Source organism: Komagataella phaffii, chromosome 4, assembly GCF_000027005.1.
Source record: "Komagataella phaffii GS115 chromosome 4, complete sequence".
In the NCBI taxonomy this organism is placed as follows: domain Eukaryota; kingdom Fungi; phylum Ascomycota; class Pichiomycetes; order Pichiales; family Pichiaceae; genus Komagataella; species Komagataella phaffii.
The window spans coordinates 545,105-566,874 of NC_012966.1; the positions used below are offsets into that span (position 1 = coordinate 545,105).

Genomic DNA, 21,770 nt, shown 5'->3' on the forward strand with positions numbered 1-21,770 from the left:
ATGCAATCTCCACAGCAACGGACAATAGTGGCATGCGCAAGGCGCGAATTAAGCTCCTATAACATATGGTCCACAATACAATATGACATGCCCGTTGCTAGTATATCTTAACTCTGCCACTCAGTTGGAAACCATTTCCAAAATCATCCGAATCTCTCCTCTTTTACGCAACAGATTTTCCTTTCAATAATCTGCAATCTCAATCTGCAATCTGCAATCCGCGGACTTATAAGAAGGAATAAAGTGTTCGTCTTTTGAATGAAGTTGCTTCTAACTCCTGTCGATAATCCATCATAATGCAAACGTACAATAGCAATAGTCGACAAGAAGGACTACGGTAAGTTGATCGCTACTCTCATGTGCTGAGCCTGTTTACTAACATTTTGCCTTTAGACTACCTTCCTTTGGAGAATTAAGTGCTGCTACTGGTCGCCCCATAGAAAGACCTACCAGTCCGTTAGATAATGGACTCGGATATGGACCAGGCAGTGCTTTTCCTACCCCAGATGGCACTCAGCCTAGAGCACGGTATGTATTCCCTCCAGCAGCAGGTCCGCCATCAGCGGGACCTCCAGTTTTTGCTGGCTTCCAACAACCCCATGTACAACAACAGCCGCAACAGCGCCATCACCACCATCAGCCAGTACCACCTCCAAAGCAACAGCAGCAGCAGCAACAACAACAGCAACAACCGCCATCGTCAACTGTAATGGCTCCTCCTCTTCCAATCCCACCTCAGAATGATACCAACGTTGGTCCAAGATCTGGATTAGACCCCCCTCAACTCCCACCGTATCGCAACCAGACACAGCCAGCAGTTTTCGTAAAGGAGCCAAATCAACCACCCCCAGCTATGTTGAGCTTCCATAGATCCTCCCATAGTGAACCTCTAATAGCACTTGCCGACGCTTCGGAGATGATGTCCCAAAGAAATGACAGTGACCCCCCGATAGCGCAACAACAAAACCAAGATGTCGGACTGCTTTATGACATAAGGGCGGGTGCGCTTGAAATAGATCAACTAAACCAGAAAATACAGAGGATCGCTCAAGACCTGCAAGGACTTTTGGAGAATGGTTCCGTAACACCAAAGGTAATAGATGAATTTCTATTGAGACCAGATTACGAAGAATTAACGAAAATGGCTTTTCAACTAGGTTTTATGTCTTCTACGCTCCATCGATGGATCCAGGCACATGAGTTTCTTAAACATAACGTGGAGAGGCAGGCCTCTGCCATGAATAGTAACAATCCTAATAACTCACACGCAAGTAACAACAGCGGATCAAATAACAATATCGCCGTGATATCCCCAACGTCCAAGCAATCTATGAACAATCTCAGAAAGGAGTCAATATCCCTGAAAGTATCACCTCAAACCCCAGTCACTAAAGCGCAGGATACTTTAGACCTTGACAATCGGGGTTCCCGAGCGAACATTTCTACGAACATTCCGCCGAGGTGCCTGCAATGTGGGTCGGGGGACACACCAGAATGGAGACGAGGACCTTACGGAGCTCGAACGTTGTGTAATGCATGTGGATTGTTCCATGCAAAACTGACTAAGAAGAAAGGCGCACCAGAAGCAGCCAGAATAATGCAATCACGTAGAAGACTTGGATTGGGTTCCGAGCGCCGGATCTCTCTTCTATCTGGCTCCGAGCTTGAGCAAGACCGATGAAGGTGAGAGTTTTGTATGTAGGCTATGTAGTATAAGGTTTGTATAAGATACGATTGTAACTATTAATCATCCGAGATTGATTGCTTCGGGAAGAAAATGCCGCGCAGCTTGTTTCCGAGGGTTGAACCGACTTCGCCTAGAGAGAATTTCACCTATTGTGAAAGAATTTCACGCGTAAACGCTACGTTTTTCAACATCCGACCGCACCCCCGACCCCACTCCACTTATTCCATATGACATTATAAACCTTAACCATTGGCCTGTCGGTTACCAACACTGAATTTCGTACTAGATGAATGGTAGATTGCTCTTTCAAGGGTATAGAAGCTCAATTAGAGCGACAGCCTTTGCTGGAAGAAACCTAAGGCCACTGCAAGCTTCTAGAAAGCTTTCTTCAATACTTCCCAAAGCTGGATCTGAAAAGTCGCACTCCTCTAGTAAGATCCTGACCAGAGGTGGGTTAGTTATTGGCTTAGCCTTAGTAGCCACCACTGCAACGATATGGTCTCAGTCGTTGGCATCTCCGATTAGCAATGATGATGAGAGAAAAGTTACACCGGAAGAGTTGGCCAAGCACAACACAGGAACCGACTGTTGGGTAGCCATCAATGGAAAAGTGTACGATCTGACTGAATTTCTGCCTCAACATCCTGGTGGCCGTAATGTTATATTGAAGCGGGCTGGAAAAGACGCTTCCAAAGTGTTCAATCCGATCCACCCCCCAGATGCCATTTCCAAGTTCCTTCCCGCTGATAAGTTTGTCGGAGTTTTGGATGGAGAATTGCCCGAGGAAGAGGAAGTCCTTACTGACGCTGAGATTGAAAGACAGGAGAGGATCGCCAATAAACCACCTTTAAGCTCGATGTTCAATGTGTACGACTTTGAATATGTGGCTCAAAACATTCTAGATGAAGCTGCTTGGGCTTACTACTCCAGTGCTGCTGATGATGAGATAACGCTGCGTGAGAACCACTTTGCCTACCATAAAGTTTTTTTCAGACCAAGGATATTGGTCGACGTCACTAACATAGAATTGGAAACAGAAATGCTTGGTATTAAAACTTCTGCTCCCTTCTACATTTCTGCTACTGCTCTAGCTAAGTTAGGACACCCAGAGGGAGAAGTTGGTATTGCCAAAGGTGCTGGCCGTGGAGATATTATCCAGATGATTTCCACTTTGGCTTCTTGCTCCCTAGACGAAACTGTTGCCGCTGCCAAGGAAGGTCAATCCCAATGGTTCCAATTGTACGTAAATTCTGACCGTGAAGTTGCCTATAATATGATCAAGCACTGTGAAGAACTTGGAATTAAGGGCATCTTTGTCACTGTTGATGCTCCCTCTTTAGGAAACAGAGAGAAGGATAGACGTATGAAGTTCACTGAAGATACTGATGTGGACTTGTCTGGCGATGGTAAAACAGAGGTTAACCGTTCGAACGGTGCAGCAGCTGCATTGTCTTCATTTATCGACACCGCTGTGACTTGGAAGGATATTGCAGAGTTCAAGAGACGTACAAACTTACCTATAGTGATAAAGGGAATTCAACGTACTGAGGACGTCATACTTGCTGCTGAACATGGAGTGGATGGGGTAGTTTTGTCAAATCACGGAGGTAGACAGCTAGATGGAGCACCTCCTTCCCTACAAGTTTTGGCTGAGTGCATGCCTGTGCTGAGGCAACGTGGTCTTGACAAGAAGCTTGAGGTTTTCGTTGACGGAGGTATCCGCAGAGGTACAGACATCATGAAAGCTCTGTGTCTTGGAGCCAAGGGTGTTGGTTTGGGACGTCCTTTCCTGTACGCCAACTCAGCCTATGGACCTGACGGTGTGGAAAAGGCGATCGATATTTTGAAGAACGAACTGATAATGAATATGCGTCTACTGGGAGTCACCAAGATTTCTGACTTGTCACCAGAGTTTGTCGATACCAGACCACTATTTGGCTTGACTGCCAACGATCGACTATTCAATAACAACTATTTAGACATCGAATTTCCTAAATTCAAGGACGAATAAGCAAAAGTGATTTACAGTAGATAGTATTATTCAATATAGAAAAATGGTGCCCTGATTTTCCGCTTTGCAGCAGGGTCGGCAACACCTCTACCTACAAGCCGAACCCTTAGAGGGACCCATGAATAATGGAAGTGACTAGCCAAATCTATGTCGGCATGCGCCGCGTAGGTAGGTAGCTGCTTGGTTTATTGAGCACAGCCCTATCTTCTTGTAGGTTGGTTATCACTCCGCTGCCTTCATTGATAGCTGGCAGCCAAACCATAGCATTAATTCACCCGCATAAAAAAAACCCGGGGAAAAAATTCTCCCGAAAAAGAAAGCGGAACGTGATGGGTGATGCATAGTGTGCCAGACTAGGAGTATCACAGCTTAATATATTCTCATCTTTAATTACAATTTTTCCCCTATTGGACTAAACGGCTCTGTCAAATGTTCTCTCATGGCAACTATTTAACACCCAATGAGTTCAAACAAAAGGCACGATCACAGGTGTTGCAGCAGTTTGGAAATAATATATCATTTGTCCGGGCTCCGCCAGTGTCGTCAGCATCATCACTCCGATCAGAGGTTTACAGTAGGGCATCAAACAGTAGCTACGTATTCAATGATCAAAAGTCTCTAGAGTCCAGCAATTCGTTAGATACACACCATTACTACAACAATATTTCACTTCCCCCCTTAAGACCGTCATTAAGGCATTTTATGATATCCAGGGTTCTTGAGGACTTATCACAGGAAATCTCCTTCTCAAACAATATCGACAATCTGGGACTTTTGGTTTACAGTCAACTCAACAGTCTAAATTTGACAGACGTATTAGATTGGAAACTCAATACTGTGCGATGTTTATTGTTGCTGAGCGAGATACCACACTGTTGGGCTAATAAAATGGATCATCACAGTATCCCCCCAATTCGGCTCAGTAGCAGCCATGCATCCAAAGACACAGTAATACCAGAAATTTACAAATCAGAAATAATAAAAGTCCAAGAGAAGACACCACACACACAATTTTCCAGGATAGTTCGGCGAAAAATTCAGGGAGACTTGGACTCACCAGTGTTCGAGTTGAAACTGCTCCCTCCCAATCCAACAGATTCAGAATTCGTTGACTTTCTCGTTCATTCGAACCTATACAAAGAGTTCAAGTTAGAGTCCAGTTTTAAAAGACAAGTGGCTATGGTGTCAGTCTCCAAGGCTAGAAAGTTGCAAACTGAAACAGAACACTCCGACCCTGACGAATCTTTAGGGTTAATCTACCTTGCAATAGGCCTCCAGAATTACTTTTTAAACATTCTTGTAGCCTCATTGACATTATTTGAGTTTCATTACGCAGTTTGTGAAATTTTAACCAAGGAAAGAAAGTTGTCTAAAGCAGAGCATGAAACACTTTGGAATAACATTAGGGAAAAGAATTATGCCAAGATCTCCAAACTTTGGTAGTCAATTCTGTTCCCGCGTAGTCATTAGCATCATTCATCCATTTAATCTACCATATACGCATTTTCCTAAATAGAATTACATTATTCACCCGCATTCTCCTACAGATCGATGCTGTCCGTGCACAGCGCTTTCGATTCCCTCGTAGCTTATTTGCAAATCTATATTACAACCTATTTATACTTCTAGGCTATTTAATTCCTCACCTTCTTCTTCTTACCTTGGTCTTGTCGAATTTGCTCGTACTTACGTTTGAAATACTTCGTTGAGTCATCGTCATGCAGAATCTCATCTATCAGTGTTTTTCCTCTCTGTTTTTTGGTCAATTTGTTATAATATCCAGTGTTACTTTCAACAATGGTACCAAATTGAAAGAATTCTGGGGTCTTCCAATTGTCCTTCTTATAATGTCTCTTGGGGTCCAACACCGCCCTATTCTTAACGATTTCAAGGTCTCTCTTAACTTGTGGTGTCAGTTCACCTTTAGGCATATTGAACCATTTGTCCCCAGCATGCTCTTTTTCTTTCTTTTTCCTTCTAGACAATTGTGTAACTATAGGATCACTGATCTTAAGAATCTTGGCTTTTGTCTCCTTTAGTTCGTAGTTCTTAATCAGTGTTTTCATATCTGCATCTAATCGAAATTCACTCTGCAGCTTCGGCATCTTGCTCAAAGTAGACTGAACCTGTTCGAACTCGTCCTTATCATCTTTGAGTCCTGCCAGAATCTCATTTTCATCTTTTTCTGCAAGGTTTGCCGGAGGTTCTTCCTTCTTCTCAAGCTCATTCTTTAAGTACTCTGCGTTGAGCTCGGCGAAAATTTCATCAAACGATTTTTGTGGTTCACTGGTACTTTCTTGCTCAGCTGATTTGGGGTCAGCAAGCAGTGATTCCATAGGTAGCTCCTCTAGCTCTGTGATCGGAGATACTTTTGACATTTCTGTAGGGCAAAAATTATTTTCTAACTATTTAATTTTTCATACAGATCACGTGAAATATTATACAATGCTTATGTAACGAACAATTCTATCAATGGACAAATAATTATACAATAAAAGAATGAAAAGAATTACACAGGCAGTCAGCGTATTGACCAATCAACTGTATGGCTTTCAGTTCCTTTTATGTACTTCAAAGCTGGGTTGAACGAGCTATCAGAAGAGAAAATAATGCCTTGAATATACTAACGTTACATCACAACTCCTTCTCTAACTTATCCATAAAGACAGCATTTTGAACAGTCAATAGCTTGTAACTCCATTTTTTTGTCTCGTTAAGTTCATTTCCATACTCAGTGTACACATTGTCGTGAAATGCCTTCAACTGAGACTCGTATCGCTCTAGCGTGTCAGCTAAATGCACCAACTCTTCAGTGCCCAACTTGTCAATATCGTCATCTGAAGGAAGGTGGACATTATTTTCTGCCAGAGTTTCATAATGTTCTTTAGCTCGTTCCAGAATATGTTTTTTCAGGTTGTTATTAACGTCAATGTGATTGATATTGAAAAGCGCGCCGTAGTTGGAAAGGTTGTCCTTGGACAATTCTCCGGATTCAAACCGTTCTAGTAGGTCTAAATACCTGTCTCTAACTGTCTTTTCGTTTACAAATTCAAGCTTTTGCTTATCGCTTTCCAAAGAGGGGTACCACCATGGAAACACTTCCTCTTGAGCTTCATTTGGAGAATCGATGTTATGTATCGTCTTTATGTGTTTCAATAACGCATCTGATCTTGTGAAATGTTTCGGACATTCCGGTAGTAGACAATAAAAGGGCCTTTCTCCTGTATGTGATCGAACATGTGACATTAAAGAAAATCGACTAGCCTGAGGTATACCCTTCCTAGAACAGTCTCTCCAATTACAACAGTGATCTTTGTTGGAATCATTGGAAATATGCGTGTGGTTGATGTGACTCACCACCTGGTCCAGGTTATCAAACTTATCGTTGCAATCTGTCCATAAACAATGCTGAACGGTATTGAAATTGTCAATGATTTCACTTTCTGGAATAAAAGCTCGTGCCACTTTACTCTTAGAGAGATCCGCTGACAACGCTTCATCCCATTCAAAATCTGAATCACTCATCGACTAGAAAATTTGCAATACTTTTGCGCCGCGGATCAAAACTGGAAGAAAAGCAAACAAAGTCTTTATATATTATAGCCGTGATTTCAGTGAATCCTCCTAGAGGCCATTTTTTGATAGTCTTTCCCCTTCCCACATTAGTTATGCCACGACTATCTCGCGAGAAAAATTTGGTCTCTGACTTGGTCGACGAAATACTCTCATAATCTCTAGTCAAAAAGCAAGGAAGACGGCCATGTCAGACCTCCAACATCGTATTTTACAGGTTTTGGATGCACAAGATGTTATCCAGGATACAAAAGTACAGTTTCCCGAATTAGATTCGCAGACGGTTCAAGCCGCTTTGAACTCTCTGCTCGCTAGATCTATGATCAAGTACACAAACATTGAAACCGATTACTGGCTACTTACGGATGAGGCCAAGGATATCGTCCAGAATGGCTCCCACGAGTTTAGATTGTTGCAGGAAGTCACTAAGAACTTAGAAGGTCTGAAGATTGCGGATGTCGGAACAGTTCTAGGAAAGAACGGTAAACTAGGCCAGGCCAAGGCCTTTAAAAATGGGTGGATTTCCAAAGATGGTGACAGATTATTGACAAAATTCAAGGACAGCCCATTGCCAAAGGATGAAACTGCTCAAAATTTAAGAGACATTCAAGAGAACCAAGGTGCGGGTGTAGACAAGAAGGAACTGCAAGACCTAAAGAAGAGAAAACTGATTACCATGAGTAAGATTGTATCCTACAAAGTTGAAAAGGCAGCTGAATTTAGTCTAGAAATCGTTCAATTGAATGCTGACATCACCAGTGATATGATTCAGTCTGGGTCGTGGAAAACTGCCAAATTTAAGCCTTACAATTTCAATTCTGAAGGTGTCTTTCCACATAGTGGAGCTCTGCATCCTTTGAACAAAGTCAGGGAAGAGTTCAGACAGATTTTCTTTTCTATGGGTTTTACTGAAATGCCTTCTAATCAGTATGTCGAGTCTGGATTCTGGAATTTTGACACTCTATTCGTGCCACAACAACATCCTGCCAGAGACTTACAAGATACCTTCTATTTGAAAGACCCAGCTTTAGCAAAGCGTCCAGAAGACAAAGAGTACTGGGAAAACATTCAAAGAGTTCACCAAGATGGAGCTTTTGGCTCTATCGGTTACAGATATCCTTGGAAGGAAGATGAATCATTAAAAATGGTACTGAGAACACATACTACAGCCATTTCCGCTGCCATGTTGAAAAAACTAGCCGAGGATCCAAAACCTACCAGACTCTTTTCCATTGATAGAGTTTTCAGAAACGAGGCTGTGGATGCTACTCATTTGGCTGAGTTCCACCAAGTAGAGGGTGTTTTAGCTGACTACAACCTGACGTTAGGAGATCTGATAGGGTTCATGCAGTCGTTTTTTGACAAGATGGGAGTCCACGATCTTCGTTTCAAGCCTGCATACAACCCATACACAGAGCCATCATTGGAGATTTTTGCATATCACAAAGGATTAGGTAAATGGGTCGAAATTGGAAATTCTGGTATGTTTAGACCAGAGATGTTGGAGCCAATGGGATTGCCTAAGAACCTAAGAGTACTAGGATGGGGATTGTCACTAGAGAGACCCACTATGATTAAGTATAAGCTGAGCAATATCAGAGATTTACTGGGTCATAAGGTGTCTTTGGACTTTATCGAGAGTAACCCTGCTGCTAGGTTGGATGAGGACTTGGTTTAGTAGTTTAGGAGTAACAATTACGATTGAAATTTAATTAACTTAGAAAAACGGATATTGACAAACTGCAGTCATTCTTTATCATATTTGGACCTGAGTCCCCTCAAAGTCTTATCTATAGTGTCACTTCTCTTGGCCCTATCCAGCGATGACATATGATTATATAATCATATTTTGCAGATTAGTCGCTCAATCTCAGAATATGTTAATGGAACAGGGCTGAGCCACAACTATCTTTTCTTGAATACTGACTCAAACGAATGGCATGTTATGACAGATTTACCGAGCTTTTTACCAATAGGTAGAAATGAGAATGTCAGTTTAACCAAACCTGAATCGTCAGCACCCCAAGAGAGCACAAGCTCTGAACAATTAGATACAGCCAATGCTTCTAAAACTGTTAGTGGTCGTTCCTGGACTCCCAAGACTTTTATAATACCTGACACAAGGGCTATTGATTTGTTGTTGAACGATATGCCCCCATCCTTTCTAGTGGTTGAAAAGGTGGACATTACAGGATTTGAGATGTATATTGTGGAACAATGGGCTCTAACTAGAAGAGTTGGTACAACGATCACTATCTATACAGGAGACGACCATAATGTATTGAAAGCCTATAAAATTACAGTCACCATAGATGAGGAGAACTTATGGCCAATGAGTTTTAAAAAATATGTGAACAGTCTCATTTTATCACAATCTACCACCTTGAGAGAGATTTCAGATGCTTACTTATTCGTCACAAATTTATCCCAATTTCCTACCAACTTGAACTTGATTCCTGTCAAGGAAGGCAGCTTAGCCGACATTTGGGATCTGTTTGTCACCAATTTGAATATGAAGCGGCTGAGCTGTGCGGGCAGATCATTGATCACTTTGACAAATCCGGCCAATTCTATTCATGATAAGTTCACCAGTAGATACAGCATTCATCCTGATGTCCCTTTAATGTATGCTGCAAGAGAACTGGTTCTTATTGTCCAGACATTTTTGTACTATTTCAGACTCATTCGTCCGCTTGCTGTTGATGGCATGGCCTGTACTCACACAGAAGAAGCAATCTGTCAGTGGTGGGAACAATTTGGAATCAAGAGTTATCCCATGGTTATCAAGCCAAAAGACTTTTTCAGTCCCCTGAGTCTTTGTGGCTTGATCGGGTTTGTCCTTACTATAAGGGAACGTTTAGCATCTTTTAGCATGAGCATCTATGTTCCTTCAGATCCACTTTTGATCAATGATTTTAAAGTAAGTGTAGGTCAATTCCAAAGGCACATCAGAAAGTTGGCCCATTCCAGCAATGGCGACGGTTTAGGAATTTCTCCTCTGCCTAATCAAAGCTCGGAGTCGGCTAAAAACACGTGGTATTTAGACGTCGACACGGTTGACATTCTCTTGAGATATACAAGCCATAAGGGAAGTAATAAACCGAATCTTATGCATGATATCAACAAGGTTCGACGAATGTTCAAGAACACCGTCCAGGACCTAAGTTCGGGAAAATCTTTACAGAGCTTTAAAAACACAGTTACAGATCTTAGTACTGGTAGAACACTGCAAAACTTAGGTGTCCATTCAGACGTGCCGGCATGCTCTGCTTTTGAATTTCCAGGCATTGAAGTCCTAACAGATTTCAAACTTCTAGTGCCCCGAATGAAAGGTAAACGTATGAACTATCTATGGAAAGGGAAAGGCAAACCATTTGATATAGAGAGGAACTGCATCAGTTCATTGACACTTCAATATACAGCTAAATCTTGGAGAGAAAAAACCAAGCATGAATCATTTTCCAAAAATAGATCATCGACGTTTCTGCCAGAGGGAAGACTCGAAGATTCTTCCTCTAATCATTATGAAAGATATGACTATTACCTGAGTAATGAAGCACAAAAAGAAAGCGGCAACACAGAACGTGAAGAGTTTACCATTGAAAGACTGAAGGAAAAACTGAAATCCAAAATCTGGTTTGAAGAAGATGAAACCACCTCTTCTGGAAAGGAAAAGACAAAGAGTCCAGTAGCCAAGAGCAAGCTTAGTAAGGGAGAACAAGCTGATAATAACGATACAGAAGCACATCGTTCGCAGACCGAACTATGTAACCTACTAGAAAGAGAGCCAAAGATCGAGACGGTGAACCACAATGAAAAGTTTTACTCGTTATTGCATCGCAGAAATTCCATACCATCAGCACAAGTTGAGGCAAACTTAAATACTATCAGTTATCAGAAAGAGTATGCTGTGGTGGATACCGTTCAGAGACAGGAACCATTCATATCAACGAGTATAAAGCTAAAGCGAAGCAAGAGTTTTTCTGAAGTTGAGCCAGTTGTCAACCAATGGAATTGGTCATTCTGTCCTTCTGTGGAACGTTTGGCATTAGCATACATTAGAATAAAATGCAACATGGACCGAGGATTCTCCGTCCAGGCTTCTCAATTTAACCAGGATTATGAAGAAGTTACACATTTGCTAGCTACTTGTGTCAATGATTTTGCCCCATTGGCAAAAGTGTCTTTGGATAGGAAACTATCGTGTGGAGAGGGTTATCTTTTCGACATGCTAAAAGGTATACTTGATAAGAGTAAGAATCTTGAATTTCAATTGAATGACATTGATTCTTTGAATGCAAAGCTAGACTATGAATTGAGATTATTATCTCAGAAAGTAAAGGATGCAGAGCAAAGTCTTGTGCAATTAAAAGATTTCAAAGTCAACAATCTCATAAGAAGCTTAGACAATTGTGGTAACATGAATTTTAGCAAGCGTATTAGAAACCAAATAAAACAAAAAGGGTACGATACACAAGTTGGTCAATACTCCAAAGAGCAAGGGTATTATGTGTTTTTCCAAACTTTGGTTCAAGTTTTGCTTGGCACAATAGTAGATATTTGGTTAGCATTCTTCCCCGGAATAAACTATGAGAGAGTGAAAAAGATTTGGATCAAAGTGGACCCCAGAGGCAGAACCAACAGATTTATTGGTCGGATAGTTCCGACAAACACATAGTATGTAAATGAACGGAGCTTTCTAACTTTCTCTCCAACGTGTTGTAACCGATCCTACATTCCTTCAGTTTGTGATTCAAAGTGTGTATCGTCTCATCAAAAGACCGAATTCTGTCTCTGTAGATCTTATCACCCTTTTCTTCACTCTTTGCAAGGGTCGATTTCATATCTGTTACAGAATCCTTCACCAAAGTCAGAAGATTCTTGTTATCTTCTAGTAAATGGTCCAATTTATCTGAAATGCAATCATACCTTTGAAGGTTTATCAATAACACCTCATTCTCTCTCTTGAGTCTATCTGTTTCCGTTTCAGCTTCTGTTTCTATTTGTGTTGCAGCATTCGAGTTCTGTGATATAAACTTCGAAGTCTGTTCTAGCTTGTTTACAGTGCCCTGATAATCCAGATTATGAGTTTCGCATAGTTGCTTCAGCTTGGCTTCGACATCAACTGTTGAGGCTTGCTCCGCTTGTAAGGTTTGAGACAATTGGGCTAGATATGACTTAACGTCCGATATACTTGCTTCAGTGGTCGATTCCATGGTAACTATACTCAACTCCTCCTTAGTGAATGGAAAGATGCTCGTTTGGATGTAAGTACTTTTGCCTTGCGCGCACAAAATAAAGGGCGGGAGATGTGTCTGACCAGACCACTAACTACAAATTTTATTCTACTCCAAAATTACGTGAAACGAAATACAATTATGACTGTTATACAAGAACTGCCCTCAACTAACAAATGCTACGAGATATCAATGACAGCAACAATGGGATCGGATGGGTGTGGAATCTATTTCTTTTGCTTCTTGGATTTTTTGTCCTTCTTTTCCTTCTTCTCTTTCTTCTCCTTTTTCTCCTTTTTCTCCTTCTTCTCCTTCTTTTCTTTCTTTTCTTTCTTCTCTTTCTTGTCCTTCTTGTCCTTCTTATGTTTCTTTGGCTTCTCTTCCTCCTCTTCCTCTTCTTCCTCAGATTCGTCTCTCTTTCGCTTCTTTTCGACGGTGTCCTCTTCACTGTCAGATTCATCATCAGAATCTTCATCCTTAACTGATTCAGGTACAGCATCGGCATCAGCATTGTAAGCTGGTGCTTCAGTCAATTCAACCTTTTTCTGTTCACGGACAAGTCTAGTAGTAGTTCTTAAATCACGACCTTCCAGGGTACTCAATCTAGACTCGACCTTAGCCCTAAAGTCAAGACCAACGTCACCAGAGTCATCACGGTCTTCAGAGAGTGCATCGTAACGCAGAGAAACAGCAGCTTTAGCGGCAAGAACACGGGCAATTTTACCCTTGTTCTTACCGGAGGCTTGTCCAACTAATGAGGCATGATACAATAAACCATACTTAGGTGTGTCATGTTTAGTTTTCAAAGCTCTGAACAAAGCCTTTTCAGCACCCAGAATCTGGATAGTAGAAGCTGGAGCCTTGGCCAACGAAATCAAAGATCCGGCATGGGCGATTAAACGGGCACCAACAAGTTCTCCAACCAGGACTGTCAAATTAGGAGCAATGGCCTTCATTCTGGAACTCAGATAATTAGATAATTGTTCTCTGTAAGCGGCGAATTCAACAATTTGTTCGGCTAATGCCTTGATGTTCTCTAAATCTATGTCGGTAATTTCAGTACCCATGGAAACTTCTGCAGCGGTCTTAACCTGTTGTTCAACTTCTTCAGGTAAAATTTCACTCAAGTCAGTGTCCTGAGCATTGGTTCTAACGCCCATAGTCAAAATGATACGAGCATAGGCCACAGAATCTGTAACAATCTTAGCCAGTTCAGGGAAATGCCATCCGTACCATTCCTTACTACGCATGGCATATGTGTTCAATTCCTTGTCCAGATCGTCAAGCAAGGCAATCGCTTGAACAATCATTGTATCAACTTTATCCGCAGAAAATTTCAACTTATGACGGCCGATCGAGTGAGCAAGACCCAGAGACATGGTTGAAAGATCCTTGTCTGAAAGACCAGGGAGCAACTCTGGTAAATATTCTCTGACAGCTCTGTACAAGTCCAAAGTTACGGCATCTGAGACGACGGAGAAGTTTAATCCTAACTTGTTAACGGCATTAGCCAACTTGGTATCCGAAACAATCAGAGTAGACTTCTTATCGGACTTAGCCTCTTCCAAAAGCTTCTGAAGTTGGTTGGAGACTTTACCATCAATAACTGCGGTAGCCTCTTCTAAAGCATTGGCGGCAGAACTGAACTTGGAGAATGCGGCCACTTTGAACTGGTTGACAACTTTGTCAGCCGAGTTAAGATCCTGGATCAGAGTTGAAGATTTGTAGATCTTCTTATCTGAAGCCTTTAGGAGTGCATAACCGGCTGCAGTTTCTGTTAACACGTAAGCCATCTTTACTTGTAGTATGTCCTGTTTAGATTACCTGGTAACAGAAATTTTCACTGTGATTTTTTTATCAAATTTTTTTTCTTTGGAGCAGAGTAGAAACTTTCTCGCGGTGCTCACAACCACTGATCTTTGGTGGTGTTTGGATGATCGACTTTTAGAAGGCACCTTCCAAGACGCGCGGCGCCGGTTGTGATCTATATTATAATAATATATTTGAAGGTCTTTCACAGTCGTCTCTTTGCCAACTTTCCTCTTAGTTGTACGACAGTTTTGAGGGTGGACTAACGATATGAGCCCTCCTAGTAAGCGAGTTAAGCCCGGTGGTAGGAGAAGAACTTATTTTTTCAAGCCCGAAGACTCGTTAACAACCAATCAAGAGGAAGATGTATTGCCTCTTGCCCAATCCACCGGGCTTCAGAACTCTTTAGAGAACACAATGACACCAACAAGGCCTAGAAAACGCGTTTCCAAAATTACTGAGACCTTGAGAAATAGAAAGTTGAATGGCCTGAGTTCTGATGATATGGTATTTTGGCAAGGGACGCCTAAATCGGATTCGATATCATCACTTTCGCCAGACAAACCTACCACACATAACCTTCCGTCTTCTCCTACAAGACAGATCCCAATTTCAAACGTTGTCTATGATCCAATTGGTGAACTTGCAGAGAAGTACAACACAACATTTGACAATTTAGCATCACAAACCCCAATCACCTCTACCAATAAGATGCAGAGAAGATCTTCTGATTCACAGCCAGCGTCAAGAAAGAAAGTGGGCGATTTGTTTAATTTTGAACATTCTCCTTCAATTCGACGAACTAAAACTGCTGGATTAGAAAATCTCGCCATTGGTGCTCCTGTTGAGGGCAAAGTTGGAGTAACGAAAAAGTTTGAAAAGCTTCTTGATGAGTTTCATCAAAGTTTTAGTGGCTCACCTGTAGATGTACCCATCAGCTCTAAGGAATCATCAAAATCACCTGGTCATTCTGCCAGTGAGCAAGACCAATCCGGATTTTCCGATGAGCTTGATATGGACGACATTAATCACTTACTGGAAATGACGCAGCCAAAGCCAAAAGTTCAAATAGCGACACCAAAAACTGAACTGCCCGTATCAAAAGACACAATAAAAGAGGAGCAAGACTCTTCGTTTGATGACACTAGCGATGATGATGACTTTGAAATGTTATTCAACCAATTGGAAAGTCAAAACTCTGTAAAGAAGCTATCAACTCAGGAAAAGAAAATCAGACAATCAGATATGGAGTCTGTAGAAATTTTTCAGAGACATATTAAACAGGAATATGCAAACGATACAAGGCACAATAAATGTAAGGAGAATAAAGCAAAGCTTGCGGTGCCGAAGAAAGACGTATTTCGGTATCAAGTTGTGAAGATTCGAAAGGCCAAGTATAAGCTTGACAATTCAAAAGGCGAACAATTGATACTCACAGTTTCTGATGCCTGTTCAGTGCAAAGGAATATTGTAATCAGGGATTTTTGGGCAGAATTAGACATTGAAGAGGGGGATGTAATCCACATCATAGGGAAGGATCCCAGTCTGACCGACAAGAGAACTAACATTTTGATCTGGAATCCTGATTTGCTACTTTCTTCCACTTTAGTAAGTGAATCTATAAGTTGCAAAAGAAGATCTTTTCTCAAGAATAAGCTCACCTTTCCAGGCGAGTCTTCCATTCCTTTGATTGTGGGGGTAATTGTTCATACAGTTTTTCAACAATGTCTTGCCGCTGGAAACATTACCGATGACTTTATCAGTACCCTGATTGAGAGTGAATTGAATGCTAATCTATTTTCCATATTTAGCATCAATGAATCGAGAGAAACGGTGAGGGAGAAAATCCAGGAGCACGTTCCCTTCATCAAGCAATGGCATGATACATATACAAGAAGCATTCCAGTCTCAAAATCATCGACTGCAATTGGTGGGACTAAAGATAAGGCCATGGTTTCTGCTAGTAATATTTTAGATATTGAAGAGAATATCTGGTCTCCAGTGTTTGGCTTAAGAGGGCTCATAGATGTCACTGTGGAGGCATGCATCAAAGGGCCTAACAATGATGGAAGGTTTGTTGTACCCCTGGAACTAAAAACCGGGTCAAGAGAGTATATCTCACATAGAGCGCAGGTTTCTCTTTATTCTTTACTGGTTAGAGAAAGATATGATATAGACTCAGATTACTTCTTTCTTGTTTTTACAAAGCTCAAGAGTGTTCAATTACATAATATCAAACAACATGATCTCAGACTTATTGTGCAGTTGCGCAATGAGCTTTCTGGTTACCTCAAACTGACAAATGGGTTGAATAAATTACCTCCCCTGATCAAACAATCCGAGTGCGATAGATGCGACGTTTTAGTTCCCTGCATGGCTTTGAACAAGCTAATTGAAAATGGGACATCCGAAGACAGTGGAATTCTGGAGCAAAAATATGAGCTGTTGACGAGCCATTTGGATAAAGAAGAATACAAATTTTTTTTCAAAAAATGGGTGGGCTTAATTGATAAAGAATCTTTGACTCTAGACATGTTACAGAGACAGATATGGACATTGACGGCTACAGAAAAAGACAGAACGGAGGAACATGCTTAGGAGGGTTGGAAATTATTGAGATGGAAGAATCTTCCGTATCTAACTACAACTATCGCTATGTCTTGAATCGTGACTGTAATTCATCGAATGCACCATTAACTTCTGCTCAGTTCTCCAAGTATGACAGAATTTTAGTAAGCGATGAAGAAGGTCATTATGCATTGGCAGTTGGTTGTATTGATCTTATAACCCCGACTACGGTAATCATTAGAACTGATAGAAGAATCGTTAACTCTTCCTTGAAGCTGCCAGGATTTAATGCAAGAAACAATCAAACCTTTCAATCTGTGCTGTCCAAGAGGGATTTTGAGATGTTACCGGCGGAGGTAAAAAATAAAACTTTCAGGATAGACAAAAATGAGTTTTACAATGGCTTGGCATTAGCCAGGTTCAATATTTTGAACTTGTTTTTACCTGAATACGGGGATGAGAAAAGGAGAAGAATGGTTGTTGAGTTGAAGGCACCCAGCTTTTCAAATAAACCTCTTCCTTACAACGTTTCGAAGCTTGGGTCTTTTAATCCTGACCAGCTTGCAGCCGTCAAGAAAGCACTGTGTACTGAGGACTATAGTTTGATTTTGGGAATGCCAGGTACTGGCAAAACTACGGTCATTGCACAGATAATAAGAATTATGGTAGCCAACGGAAAATCCGTATTACTAACCTCCCATACTCATTCTGCTGTGGATAGCATTCTTCTAAAGCTACTGGATGATGGTATAGACTTCTACCGTGTTGGTTCTGAGGCTAAAATTCACCCCTTGGTTCGAAAATTCATGCCCCAAAAACGTGGTTCCGCTGATATGAATAGTATTGAAGATTTCCAGAGAATGATTCATCAAGCACCTGTGGTTGCCGCTACCTGCATGGGAGTTGGAGACTTGGTATTCAACTACCGAACGTTCGATTATTGTATTGTTGATGAAGCTTCACAGGTGTCCATGCCATTCTGTTTGGGACCTTTGAGATTCTGTGATAAATTCATTCTTGTAGGCGACCATTTCCAACTACCTCCCTTAGTGAAAAATCCTGAAGCTCGTAATCAGGGCTTGGACAGATCATTGTTTAAGATTTTGAGTGAGAAGCATCCTCAAAGTGTCGTCTCTTTGAGCTATCAATATCGCATGTGCGCAGACGTGATGCTTCTATCCAACAAACTAATTTATGAAAACCGGTTAAAATGTGGTAGCGATAACGTTGCCCAACGGTCTTTAAGAATTCCAATGAAAGAGAGACTGGATCACTTACTGCTTGATCCAAGTACACCGAAAAATCGATTGTGGCTTCACCACATCTTTGTAGAAGAGAACAGGGTTATCTTCTTGGACCATGATGACGTTCCAGCAAAAGAAAGAATGTCGACAGATAGAGTGGACAACCCAACTGAAGCAGAACTGGTTGGCCAAATTGTTGACAGTCTTATCAATTGTGGGTGTGACAGCAAGGAGATTGGTGTGATGTCGTTTTATCGAGCCCAGGTAAAATTGATGAAAACAAGACTTGTTTCTCATGTGCAAAATGTGGAGGTCATGACAGCAGATCAGTTTCAAGGAAGGGATAAAGAATGCATTATAATATCACTAGTTCGATCCAACGCTACCAACTCAGTGGGTAATCTACTAAAAGAGTGGAGACGAATCAACGTTGCCATTACCAGAGCCAAATCAAAGTTACTAATTCTCGGCAGCAGGAAGACATTGGAACAACTTGAAACTCTGAAAGCCTTTTTGTCACTATTGAAAAGTAGAGGATGGATTTACAGACTGCCGCTTGGAGCTGATTCCGTTTACAAAGGCCTCAAGCAAGATAACCATAAGACAGAGCCAGCCAGAAAAGACAATTCCAAAATGTCATTGAAAATGATAAAATCCAGGCCAATATTGAAGGACATTTTCAATGACTTGGTAAACTAATATTATTATCATACATCGTGTATATAGACGATCGATTAGCATTTTATTTAGTAGGCCCACGAGCCCAGTGATTTCTCGATTTAATAATTTGACATTTGATCCATTCGGCTGTCAACTCCAATGAGTAGTTGTTTCTGTTCAAAGAGCCAAGAGACTGAAAAGCGAGGAGCTGTATCAGAAGACCAGCTAGTGATTTCTGATGATTCCACTCATCCTGCAAACTTGATCTGTGAACTCTGTAAGGTTTTCTATAACAACGGATGGGTGACAGGTACTGGTGGTGGAATTTCCATCAGAGAAGGATCTAAGATCTACATAGCGCCCAGCGGTGTACAGAAGGAAAGAATGGTGCCAGACAACATGTTTGTGATGGACCTAGAATCAGAGAATTATTTGCGAACTCCTCTAACACTCAAGCCTTCTGCCTGCACTCCATTATTTCTCAGTGCTTACAAGATGAGAGACGCAGGTGCATGTATCCATACCCACTCTCAGGCGGCTGTCATGGTGACATTGCTGTATGATAAGGTGTTTGAAATTTCATCTATAGAGCAAATCAAAGCAATTCCAAAAGTCACTGAGAAGGGAAACTTGATGTACTCTGATAGGTTGGTGATTCCCATCATAGAAAACACTGAGAGAGAGGAAGATCTGACTGATTCTCTTCAGCAGGCCATCGAGGAATATCCTGGAACAACAGCTGTATTGGTAAGAAGACATGGTATCTACGTTTGGGGAGAAACCGTCTGGAAGGCCAAAGTTTACAATGAGGCCATTGACTATTTGTTGGAGCTAGCTCTCAAGATGCATCAACTTGGTATTCCCACTGTAAAACAGAATTAGTTTTGTGTATCAATCATTATACATATATATTGAAGGGGGTTGTTCTCTATTTTAATTATGTTCAATCCAATGCATGCCTTGTGTCACCTAACTGTCTGCCGTGTAATGAAGCCCAATTTATCGTTTCTTCTTCTTCCTCATCTACTAATCCTATGCACACCACATTGTTACCTCTCAATAAAAAGAGTCCTAAATCGATTGTTTGTGTTTCTTCTGTTAAATGGAATACTCTTTCCTGTGCTTTTTCCAGTATTATGTTTGTAGAAACGTCAAACCCCTGAAGTATTCCCTAGAATCATTGTTAGTTTTACTCTCAAGAGAGAATTATTCAGTTACACTTACAGTAATCAGTTTTCCATCCGAAGTAATCACTCTGACTGGCTCTTGTGTATTGTTAGTAGACTTTATCAAATCAGCAGCACGTCGCCTTCACCCTCCATTCAACACTTACTCTCAAGAAACGGCTTCAACATGGACATTATAGGTTCGAAGGATAACGAGAGATGAGATCCTCCTCGCGTTTAGATACTAAGAATGATTACGTAACGATACTAGCGGATCAGCTACAACACATCAAGTGTAATGGTGGGAAGAAATGTGACTAAAGGCCCTGCCTTCCCTTGTTAGACCTCTTTTTCATCTACTTCACTAAAGAATGGACACCAACAATACCAGTGTCTTCAGCACTAATCAGGAAGACTCTACTCTCGCAAACACTACCGTGGATATGGATGACGATGATGAGGGTGGGCAGCTCTCTGAGGCCAGTTTAGACAAGGAAGACTGTATCCTCTGGGCTAGAAGGCTTGAACTGGAATGTATTTCTCTCAGAGAAAAGACGAGCCAGCAAGCCCCAGCAAGTTATAGAAGAAGAACTTTGGGCACAGCTCCACAAAAAAATGACCAAGAAACTGAATCGTTCATTCGAATGCTTGATATTAAGTTGTCCCACTCAATTGACAGCTTGGAACAGTTGATGAGTGAAAAAGTTAAGGCTTTGGAAAAAAGACAACTCATAATCTATAAAGAATTAACTCAAATGAACGCGTCTTTGGCAAGGATAGAAAGTTCTATCACGTCAACAGAGCCCCAAGAAAGTAGTCCGACACCAGAACTACCAGTGGAAATAAAATCTAGCAGAAGGAAGACAATTAATCAATTGCCTGACTCAAATTTTCGAACCAAACGTCGTCTCCAAGATTGAAAAAATTATATCAAAGCACTGCCCAGTACTTGCCTCGTAAGGGAAATATCCAGGCTCAAAGTCTTTCCCACACATATGGAATTATTATTCAATAGCTTTTCATAATAAAGATAATAAGCAGGCATGTACCTATCTATGAATGCTTGTACCTGCTCGTCGGTCATGCCCATGCCCTTCTCTGCTATCAACTTATGTTCCTGTTCTAATCTCCAAGTTCGAACGTTTTCCACAGAATTTGTCTTTAAAATTATCTGTGTATCAAAAGTATTCCACACCGGTAAATACCTTTCCAGTTCATTATTCAAGAATATAACGTTTTCCCTTTCAATCCCAACAAAACTAGGTGAAATTTCGACAATTTTCTTCCATCTGATTAGCAATTCCGATTCATTATCAAAGGGAGTAAACGAATTGAACCATCCTTCAAAAACTACTACGTCAATTGGTGATTGATCAACAACAAGCCATTCATCTGCCGGAGATCTATCACCTAGTCCACTGAACAGCGACTTGTCGTACCTGGGAATTTGCCAGTTGATAGCTCGTTGGATAATCCGGTTCAAAGCATCAATAAGAAGAGGCAAGTCATGAGTTCCAGGTAAGCCCCTACCCGAAATCAATGGATTATTGGGATTTTCATCACTTAGTTCTTTCTGTGCTCTTCGTGTCAGATAAAAATCATCCATTGACATGCCAACAATATTTATACTTTTATAGATTGAACTCAGTCGTGAAACAAGATGTTGAGTCAAGTATGATTTACCAGATCCTTGAGGCCCTGACACTCCAATTATGAAAGCATTTCTCTCACTGGGGTCTGTTTTAGCTATCTGGTCCAGCTGAGGAGTTATGAATTCGATTGATTTGTCCAAGGAAGACATAAACTTGAGACGCT

The 21,770-nt window shown here is 41.2% G+C and overlaps 12 protein-coding genes across 12 annotated transcripts; 7 read left to right on the forward strand and 5 right to left on the reverse strand.

Annotated features, from left to right (window-relative positions):
* Positions 1–296: 296 nt before the first annotated feature.
* On the forward strand, positions 297–1,681 carry PAS_chr4_0271 (uncharacterized protein; the record flags this gene model as incomplete). The annotated part of the gene is made up of 2 exons (XM_002493639.1): positions 297–337; positions 394–1,681. The coding sequence occupies 2 exons, from the start codon at positions 297–299 to the stop codon at positions 1,679–1,681; spliced, it is 1,329 nt and encodes a 442-aa protein (XP_002493684.1).
* A 292-nt stretch (positions 1,682–1,973) lies between these two features.
* On the forward strand, positions 1,974–3,698 carry PAS_chr4_0272 (Cytochrome b2 (L-lactate cytochrome-c oxidoreductase); the record flags this gene model as incomplete). The annotated part of the gene is made up of 1 exon (XM_002493640.1): positions 1,974–3,698. One exon carries the CDS (start codon positions 1,974–1,976, stop codon positions 3,696–3,698), a length of 1,725 nt encoding a protein of 574 aa, XP_002493685.1.
* A 429-nt stretch (positions 3,699–4,127) lies between these two features.
* On the forward strand, positions 4,128–5,141 carry PAS_chr4_0273 (Hypothetical protein; the record flags this gene model as incomplete). The annotated part of the gene is made up of 1 exon (XM_002493641.1): positions 4,128–5,141. The coding sequence occupies one exon, from the start codon at positions 4,128–4,130 to the stop codon at positions 5,139–5,141; it is 1,014 nt and encodes a 337-aa protein (XP_002493686.1).
* A 191-nt stretch (positions 5,142–5,332) lies between these two features.
* Positions 5,333–6,076, reverse strand: PAS_chr4_0274 (Essential nucleolar protein involved in the early steps of 35S rRNA processing; the record flags this gene model as incomplete). Its single annotated transcript, XM_002493642.1, has 1 exon — positions 5,333–6,076. One exon carries the CDS (start codon positions 6,074–6,076, stop codon positions 5,333–5,335), a length of 744 nt encoding a protein of 247 aa, XP_002493687.1.
* Positions 6,077–6,332: 256 nt separating this feature from the next.
* Positions 6,333–7,223, reverse strand: PAS_chr4_0275 (Hypothetical protein; the record flags this gene model as incomplete). Its single annotated transcript, XM_002493643.1, has 1 exon — positions 6,333–7,223. The coding sequence occupies one exon, from the start codon at positions 7,221–7,223 to the stop codon at positions 6,333–6,335; it is 891 nt and encodes a 296-aa protein (XP_002493688.1).
* A 235-nt stretch (positions 7,224–7,458) lies between these two features.
* On the forward strand, positions 7,459–8,949 carry PAS_chr4_0276 (Alpha subunit of cytoplasmic phenylalanyl-tRNA synthetase; the record flags this gene model as incomplete). Its single annotated transcript, XM_002493644.1, has 1 exon — positions 7,459–8,949. One exon carries the CDS (start codon positions 7,459–7,461, stop codon positions 8,947–8,949), a length of 1,491 nt encoding a protein of 496 aa, XP_002493689.1.
* Positions 8,950–9,216: 267 nt separating this feature from the next.
* PAS_chr4_0277 (Protein that interacts with Sin3p in a two-hybrid assay) lies at positions 9,217–11,949 on the forward strand (the record flags this gene model as incomplete). The annotated part of the gene is made up of 1 exon (XM_002493645.1): positions 9,217–11,949. The coding sequence occupies one exon, from the start codon at positions 9,217–9,219 to the stop codon at positions 11,947–11,949; it is 2,733 nt and encodes a 910-aa protein (XP_002493690.1).
* A 786-nt stretch (positions 11,950–12,735) lies between these two features.
* PAS_chr4_0278 (Protein involved in pre-rRNA processing, 18S rRNA synthesis, and snoRNA synthesis) lies at positions 12,736–14,301 on the reverse strand (the record flags this gene model as incomplete). The annotated part of the gene is made up of 1 exon (XM_002493646.1): positions 12,736–14,301. One exon carries the CDS (start codon positions 14,299–14,301, stop codon positions 12,736–12,738), a length of 1,566 nt encoding a protein of 521 aa, XP_002493691.1.
* A 286-nt stretch (positions 14,302–14,587) lies between these two features.
* Positions 14,588–18,828, forward strand: PAS_chr4_0279 (Essential tripartite DNA replication factor with single-stranded DNA-dependent ATPase; the record flags this gene model as incomplete). The annotated part of the gene is made up of 2 exons (XM_002493647.1): positions 14,588–16,813; positions 16,861–18,828. The coding sequence occupies 2 exons, from the start codon at positions 14,588–14,590 to the stop codon at positions 18,826–18,828; spliced, it is 4,194 nt and encodes a 1,397-aa protein (XP_002493692.1).
* Positions 18,829–18,948: 120 nt separating this feature from the next.
* Positions 18,949–19,671, forward strand: PAS_chr4_0280 (Putative methylthio-ribulose-1-phosphate dehydratase; the record flags this gene model as incomplete). The annotated part of the gene is made up of 1 exon (XM_002493648.1): positions 18,949–19,671. The coding sequence occupies one exon, from the start codon at positions 18,949–18,951 to the stop codon at positions 19,669–19,671; it is 723 nt and encodes a 240-aa protein (XP_002493693.1).
* Positions 19,672–19,732: 61 nt separating this feature from the next.
* PAS_chr4_0281 (Hypothetical protein) lies at positions 19,733–20,150 on the reverse strand (the record flags this gene model as incomplete). The annotated part of the gene is made up of 2 exons (XM_002493649.1): positions 19,733–19,911; positions 20,123–20,150. The coding sequence occupies 2 exons, from the start codon at positions 20,148–20,150 to the stop codon at positions 19,733–19,735; spliced, it is 207 nt and encodes a 68-aa protein (XP_002493694.1).
* A 730-nt stretch (positions 20,151–20,880) lies between these two features.
* On the reverse strand, positions 20,881–21,756 carry PAS_chr4_0938 (uncharacterized protein; the record flags this gene model as incomplete). Its single annotated transcript, XM_002493650.1, has 1 exon — positions 20,881–21,756. The coding sequence occupies one exon, from the start codon at positions 21,754–21,756 to the stop codon at positions 20,881–20,883; it is 876 nt and encodes a 291-aa protein (XP_002493695.1).
* Positions 21,757–21,770: the final 14 nt, after the last annotated feature.